This window comes from Gadus chalcogrammus, chromosome 22 (genome assembly GCF_026213295.1).
Source record: "Gadus chalcogrammus isolate NIFS_2021 chromosome 22, NIFS_Gcha_1.0, whole genome shotgun sequence".
Taxonomy (NCBI): Eukaryota; Metazoa; Chordata; class Actinopteri; order Gadiformes; family Gadidae; genus Gadus; species Gadus chalcogrammus.
In genome coordinates, this window is record NC_079433.1 from 19,345,353 (window position 1) to 19,353,782 (window position 8,430).

General features: G+C 45.6%; 1 protein-coding gene across 2 annotated transcripts; it reads left to right on the forward strand.

The window, feature by feature from the left end:
- The first annotated feature begins 606 nt into the window (after nucleotides 1–606).
- Nucleotides 607–8,273, forward strand: ccn4a (cellular communication network factor 4a). 2 transcript variants are annotated; one of them, XM_056582386.1, is made up of 5 exons: nucleotides 607–1,373; nucleotides 3,587–3,875; nucleotides 4,540–4,794; nucleotides 6,816–7,012; nucleotides 7,445–8,273. In XM_056582386.1, exons 1-5 carry the CDS (start codon nucleotides 1,326–1,328, stop codon nucleotides 7,742–7,744), a joined length of 1,089 nt encoding a protein of 362 aa, XP_056438361.1. In that variant the 5' UTR covers nucleotides 607–1,325; the 3' UTR covers nucleotides 7,745–8,273. The 2 variants fall into 2 exon arrangements, with proteins under 2 accessions (XP_056438361.1, XP_056438362.1); XM_056582387.1 differs by having other exon boundaries at nucleotides 609–1,373; nucleotides 6,819–7,012.
- Nucleotides 8,274–8,430: the final 157 nt, after the last annotated feature.

The following is an 8,430-nucleotide window of genomic DNA, read 5'->3' on the forward strand; positions in this document are numbered from 1 at the left end:
GTTTAAGTAAATGACTGTGAGAAAACGTAATTAGAAAGACACTCGCAGAAGACATGTCAATTACAGCATAACTTTTTTCAGACTTTCTCTCTCTCCACGAGTTTCCCAGAGCTGCTGAAGCTAACATTATGATGCCCGCACGCTACGTAGCCTACCGAGATGTAGCCTACACAAGGAAGCTGCTCTTTGTTTCGCTTCCCGGCGGAATAAAGCAGCAGGAGTCGCTGGATTAAACCCACCAGGTAAGACACATGTTGGTGTTGGTAAGGTGTGTATTGTGGGAGACGAGAGAGGTTAGTGCACTGAGCGGTTACAGTACACACAAATCCAAAGGTTACCTAACTGTTTCACGACCAACTTTCGTGACTTGCAAAATTGACACACAACTTACATGTTATTCGCAGCACAATTCAAACGGACGGAGAGGCACAATTTGTGCCTCTCACCATTTACTACCGTGCATATTTTTTTCAGAAATAAGTTCCCATGGGAGATAGCCAAAGGGGCGTGGCTTAGGCTCTTTAAATGCTAAAGAGATGTTGGCACGTCAAATAATGCGCAGGGCCCTTAAAAAGCTCGGGCTGTCCCTCTCTAGAATTAATCTGGTTTATCCAAAACCGCTTTAACCAAACGCTCTCTGTTGGCAATGTCTGATTAAAAACATTTTCTGGTGGTGTTCGCATGGGCCAATGTGTCATCCAGCTCGGAATGCTGACATCATTGTTAATTAAACTCAACATCTGCAAACCATGCAAACTGAAACGACTTGCCCTCGTGGAAAACATTTATCCAGAAGGGATCGTTAGACCCTTCCATCATCATCAGCGTCATCTTCTTAAAACACAAGGCAGCATTGTATATCTTCTCTTCAGATAACTCATCCCAGCAGAGGTACCACCCCATGCTTCCATAGTTAACTTGTGATTGAGATGAGATGATGGCGGGAGGGATATCTGCACTCTCTAATAAATATCGTTTGATGAAGACACGCCTAAACCAACGTGGCTGAAAATGTTTTCAGGGCCGACTTCAAACGCGCGGTATGGAAAAAAAAAAAAAAAAAAAAAATCGGGTGAAAGTGGATCGGAAGGAGAGACGAAACCGAACACTGCCTCAAGTATGCGAAGCTCTTCCCGGGACCTGACGTCAGCGAGGACTTGTTAATATGAGCGGCAGCCAGCGGCCAGCAGGCCCAGTGGAGGGAGAGAAGGTGGAGGGATGACAGCGGAGGCTGAATGATGCACAAGACCTGCGGAGAACGACGTGTTTTCGTCCTGAAACGGGACTGATTCTGGATCCAATGTATAGTCCATTCCTGGTCAGTGATGAGTTGGCTCCTGTTGTGGATTCTGTTAGAAACCGGGTTTCATCAGGTGAGTCGAGGGAGCTGCTTCAGATGTTGAATATGATTCCGGGTAAAATGCATATTTCGTCATGGTTGAATTGAAAGAAACAAATTCAATGAACTGCGAACACTTTAATGGTGACCTGTTCGTTTTTACGCACGGAATCACATTATTGGACTAATTCAGCTGTTAATAGTCAGGTGTTTATCGGACCAAGTAAGAGAACTAAGTTTGGGATTTGATTTAGCCATTTGCAACTGTGTGCTGCTGGCAGCCTCGCAGTGTCCCATTAGGGTCTCACGATGGATATAATTCGCATATTACTGCCATCTTGTGGAGATTTGAGGAATCGCTTGTGGGTAAACGTATGCTTGGAATTATGCATTGGGCTTTAGGCCTACTTCTGTCGCCGCTGTCCGTCGGTTGTTTCACAACGCCATCGTTTTGTTCTTCTCTAGTTCTGTTTTTTGTGTGATGAAAAAGTTTCAATATATATATATCAATATAAATTCAATTTACTATTTAAATATATAGATAGCATGTGGAATTGATTTATATATATATATATATATATATATATATATATATATATATATATATATATATATATATATATATATATATATATATATATATATATATATATATACACACATACAATATATATTATTAAAATATATATTGTATAATATAAACATATGATAAATAAAAATATATATACTATATATATTTAAATAGCATATGGAATTGTCCTTTGACATTATTAGTAAGACGATGCACATATGTGTGAGTTTCGTGCTATCTGTGGCTTTGGGACAGACAGGGCTTCTCTTGGTGTGCATGTCTGACCCTGGTGGCTCCTCGCTTTCTCCTCCTTTTAAGAGTGCAGTGGATTGGAAGCCGGCTCCAATCAACGTAAACATCATAACGTCATCATAGCAGCAAGCTGTTAATAGTTTGGTTTATAACAAAGCGATCTAATGCTCTGAAACGATAACGACACAATATGTTATACCTTGGAGGTTTAGGCCTATCTTACTTTATTTGCCAAAAGGCAGGGGTCGTTTGGATCCAAATCAAACAATCAGTTCCAAAGTTAGGCATAAAAATCAGGACACTCTTCTGGCTTGTTTTGAGTGTGTTCTCATAACAAACTGTTGTTGACCCTTTGGAATGTAGGTTTCTGTTAGTTTTTCCTAAAAATAAGTGACTCGGATGATGTCATAGGCCCATTTACTTTATAAGGACTTGAGGCAACGCTCCTGTCCAGAATCCACCAAGGGACTAGTGTCGTGGGGTTCACCGTCCCCTGGTGGCTGGTTTAGGGACCGCATCGGTTCTGACGCACTTACCAGCTATCTGTTTTGTGATCTTGGCAAACACTCCCTGACGCTTGTAAGAAGTATCTTAAATTGGGCAAACTGTTTTTGTTGGCAGACCTTTGTGTGTCTGTTACATATATAGTAAGCACTTATTTCTACTGCTGCTTACTAATCAGTGGGAGGCTGCCAGTATTTTGTTCAGATTAAACCAGACATTGACATTGGCGTTAGGAGATTATCACCATGGGCTGCTTCCAAACACATGCATACGCGCACATGCACACTCAGACGTTGCCAAATCACACATACACACTTTGGCTCCGCTTCTCTCAGATTACTCTTGCTCAATTTATTGCAGTACTAAAATGCTTTGATCTTGGATCAGTTATCTCTTGATAACTGTAGATATGGATGGAGAAAAAGACGTACATATACAAGATATTTAGAGACAGACATAGCACTTTATCTAGATATAGAGCTTGAGCTAGGCATAACCATATATATATATATATATATATATATATATATAGAGAGAGAGAGAGAGAGAGAGAGAGAGAGAGAGAGAGAGAGAGAGAGAGAGAGAGAGAGAGAGAGAGAGAGAGAGAGAGATTGAGAGAGAGAAAAAAAGAGAGAGAGAGAGAGAGAGAGAGAGAAGAGACAAATTTTAAATACAGATTGAAAATGTGTGTGTGTTTGGTGTGTGTGCGTGTGTGTGTCTGTGTGTGTGTGTGTGTGTGTGTGTGTGTGTGTGTGTGTGTGTGTGTGTGTGTGTGTGTGTGTGTGTGTGTGTGTATGTGTGTGTGTGTGTGTGTGTGTGTGTGTGCGTGCGTGCATGTGAGAGAGTGTGTGTGTGTGTGCTGCCAATGCCCTCAAACACTTGACCGCCCCCCTCACCCCCCTCGTCCTCCTCCTCCACAGACCACCTCCCAGAACGCCACCGCCATGCCGCCCTCCGCCACCGTCTCCATGACGACGATGGAACCGTACAACCGCACGCAGTTCTGCACGTGGCCATGCGACTGTCCCCAGACACCGCCCGCGTGCCCGACGGGGGTCAGCCTGCTGGTGGACGGCTGCGACTGCTGCAAGGCGTGCGCACGGCAGGTCGGCGAGTCGTGCAACGAGGCGGACACCTGCGACTACCACAAGGGCCTGTACTGCGACTACAGCTCGGGCGCGCCGAGGTACGAACAAGGATTGTGTGCATGTAAGTGTCCATCGCCGACGACAAAAAAGAAAAACACAAACATGAGATGATGATTACAAACCTGCAACGGAGTGACGCACAACGGCAGCCTGCTTGAGATAACTTAAGATACGAACCCATCCGTGAAACCACCACAGATTAAAAAAATAAGCAGAATGAATTCAGATAATATCTCTCAGTTCGTACCATATTGTGCAGTCTGTATAATAACTCATTAGAAAAACACATGTTTAGCAATAATCCCACCCTTTTAATAGGACAGCATTGTTTTAAGTCAAAGCACATGTCGTGCAATTATCACAATCATTTAAAAGCTTCATTGTTTAGTTGTTGGAGTTCGTGATTGCTTTTAAACCATCCACCCTGTGTGTGTGTGTGTGTGCGTGTGTGTGTGTGTGTGTGTGTGTGTGTGTGTGTGTGTGTCTGTGTGTGTGTGTGTGTGTGTGTGTGTGTGTGTGTGTGTGTGTGTGTGTGTGTGTGTGTGTGTGTGTGTGTGTGTGTGTGTGTGTGTGTGTGTGTGTCTGCGTGTGCACGTATTTCTGTTTGTTTGTGGTTCTGCATACATTTGCATTTCTGCGTGTGCTCATGTGTGTGCGTGTGCTCATGCGCGTGCATGTGTGTGTGTCTGTGGGTGCATGTGTGTTTGCCCCCCCCCCCCCCCCAGACATGGTGGGCACGGGGTGCGAGCACGACGGGGTGATCTACCGCAACGGCCAGAGCTTCCAGCCCAGCTGTAAGTACCAGTGTGTGTGCGTGAACGGGGCCATCGGCTGCGTGCCGCGCTGCACCGACTCCCAGCCGCCCCGCGTCTGGTGCCTCACCCCGCGCAGGGTCAAGGTGCGTGGCCAGTGCTGCGAGCGCTGGATCTGTGACGAGCCCAGGAGGGGGCGCAAGACCACCCCCCGCCACGCCTTGGAGGGTAGGTATTCTCCCCCTGATACATCCATGCCCCCCCCGATACATCCATGCCCCCCCCCCCGATACATCCATGCCCCCCCCGATACATCCATGCCCCCACCCCCGATACATCCATGCCCCCCCCGATACATCCATGCCCCCCCCGATACATCCATGCCCCCCCCCCCGATACATCCATGCCCCCCCCCGATACATCCATGCCCCCCCCCCCCCGATACATCCATGCCCCCCCCGATACATCCATGCCCCCCCCGATACATTCATGCCCCCCCCCCAGATACATCCATGCCCCCCCTGATACATCAATGCCCCCCCCCCCCCCCCCCCCCATACATCCATGCCCCCCCCGATACATCCATGCCCCCCCCGATACATCCATGCCCCCCCCCCAGATACATCCATGCCCCCCCTGATACATCAATGCCCCCCCCCCCCCCCTTAAAGTCTGATTGTAGGAAGTGGGAGTGGCTTATGCAAAACAGTGAAACCCTTCACAGCACTTAGCCCCACCCATAAATGAAGAGCGTTCCATTCTTCCAATGTGCTGGTGGGCTGGCGTTTGGGATTCCTCTAGTGTGCTGGGGTGGAGCGGAGCTATGAGGACAAACTGGAACACTGTACAACAATAACACATTGAAACAAGTGGACCACGATGATCACGATGACATATTAAAACCTTAGCGCATAAACACGGTTACATATTAAAACCTTACAACATCAACACCATTTCATATTAAAACCTTACCACGTAAACACTATAATATATTAAAAACGTACCACATAAACACCATTACATATTAAAGCCTTACCACAACCCCGTAACATATTATCCCTGTCACTGTAACACATTGACTTGGTGTTGTTGGTGGTGTCTCTGTTTCTCTCTTCTGCGGTTTCCCTGGTTCCCAGCCCCTAGTTGCACGACTAAATGCTTCACAGATGTCAAGGCTTTTGTCAGATTGCTTTGTTTTGTTGAATGATAATAATATGTATGATATGATTATATTCAAGGTTTTCACTTCTAAGGTGTCATATTTTATATTCTGTATTCGACAAAGATTTACAAGATGTTTGTTGCAGTTTCCCAACTTAAACGAGTTAAGAAAAATATTTCAGCAGTGTTTGACAATGTCTGACTTTAACATGACCTGTTTCAGTGAATAGTAAGTCAGTCGAGAAGGATAACAATGTCAGGGTGTGTGTGTGTGTGTGTGTGTGTTTGTGTGTGTGTGTGTCTGTAAATAGTTAGTCAGTCGAGAAGGATTACAATGTTAGGGTGGTTATGTGTGTGTGCGCGTGCGTGCACGTTTTTGTGTGTGTGTGTGTGTGTGTGTGTGTGTGTGTGTGTGTGTGTGTGTGTGTGTGTGTGTGTGTGTGTGTGTGTGTGTGTGCTCGCGCGCGTGCGTGTGCGTGCGTGCGCGCGTGCGTGTGTGTGTGTGTGTGTGTGTGTGTGTGTGTATGTGTGCATGCGTACATGTGTGTGTGTTTGTGTATGTGTGTGGGGTATCGTTTCTGTAAAAACATCAAAGCTTTTTGATGTTTTTTGATGTCTCCTTTGTTGTTTTTGAACAACAAAGGAGTCCCACTGGCTCCAGGTTCTCTCCGCTCTCCTGTTTATGAGCCAGTAATGGAGACAGGCAGAGAAGGAAGAACAATATGACGTGAAGAAGGAGGACTCTCCTGACTCAACAGCAGAAACACCAGAACAGATTGAGGAAAACCACAACAGGGTCTGAAGGCCTGAGTGCATTCCAAAAGTGTCCAAAGTGCATTTGTCTCTCACGTAAAAATACTATTAATAAGTCATATGTATAGGTACATCAATAAAATGTAGCAGCATGTCGATAAAATAAAGAAAATGCCTACAACTCAAGCAGCTCAATAAAGTCTAAGTAGCAATTATGTGTAGCATGTATGGACTCACATTGACCATGATAAACGATAAGCCACAGTGTCCACATAGTACTGTGAGTCAAGCCCGTCACACTGCCATGGTCTCTCTGTCCCCCCCCCCCCCCCCAGCAGCCCCGGCGCAGAGCATGAGCTGGCATCAGAACAACTGCATCCCCCAGACCACGGCCTGGGGACCGTGCTCCCAGACGTGTGGCCGCGGCCTGTCCCTCCGCGTCTCCAACGCCAACCAGCGCTGTGAGATGGTCAAGGAGTCCCGCCTGTGTAACCTGAGGCCCTGTGAAGTGGACATCACCAAACACATCAAGGTGGGGCCTGTAGGCACATCCAGTTCACAACAATGAACTTTATGGAGAGAATACGATTTTGATGCCTATTAAGTATTGAGTATGTCTAGTGATGGCTTCCAAACGATCAGTGGTCTGCAAGCACACATTTTCTTGATAGGGCTTGATACACAATATAATTCATCATCAAAACCACTCGTCTCCTCAGTGAGTGAAGTGCCATCCCCAGGGAAATAGTACTTATAATAATGAATAATGACTCATAATGAAGTACCAGCTAATTGAACGTTGGACTTGATTACAGTACTTGAGCAGTAGCACTTACAGTACCGTACACATCAGTCTGTCGACATTTCAGTCAATCACTCTTTAAGTCCACGATCAGCCCGTGCCCACAGCACTCCTCTCCATTCAGCACTCAGTCTAGCCTCTCTCCTCCTCTTCCCCGCTCAGCCGGGAAAGAAGTGTCTGAACATCTACCGGGAGGAGCAGGCCTTCAACTTCACCATCTCGGGCTGCGTCAGCACGCGGCTCTACCGGCCCAAGTACTGCGGCGTGTGCACCGACGACCGCTGCTGCAGCCCCTACAAGTCCAAGACCATCGACGTGGAGTTCCTCTGCCCCAACGGCTCCAGCCTCACCTGGAAGGTCATGTGGGTGCAGGCCTGCTTCTGCAACCTCAGCTGCAGGAGCCCCAACGACATCTTCGTGGACCTGGAGAGCTACTACGGCCACCCAGAGGTCATGAACTAAGGTCACGCTCAACCATTTTCTTATGAACAAACCCCCAAAAGTAGTTTGTTTTTTTATGGCTTGTTTGCCCTTTTTATTAGTCCTTTGCTTCCATTGCTTCCACATTAGTCCTTTATATATTTAATATATATGTTTTTGTATAAGTGTATACTTTTTTCCCATTGGAAAATGTTTGTAAATAAGAAATATACACATTTCCGGAAGGGACATTTTAAAGGCATGTGATTTTAAGCAACATCTTTTTACTACTTTTTGGGGGGGTGGAATTGTTAGGCTATTAACAATAGCCTGCTAACAACTGTGTGTCATATGAAATGGTTAATTTATTGATATAGATTGCATATGAAATGAATAAAAAAAATACATGAATATCTAGTGATTGCCTCATTTAATAGAAACAAAATGACATAATCATTTGATGAGGTTATAACAGTGACGATGCATGGCGATATATCGGATTTCTCTTCGATAAGTGCATGAAACATGCATAAATACAGCAAATAAATCGCACAACCAAGAAACAGGTGAGTAACACACTTTTTTATTGTTATTTTTGTAATAAATACAAACGGTTTAGAATGATTTTCTACAGCATTAGGGCAGTCCTGCGTCTTTACAAAGCTATATGTATGTTTACAAAGCAGATCTTTATAAAGGGCCCGTGGAACAGGGACAGAGGGAGGGAT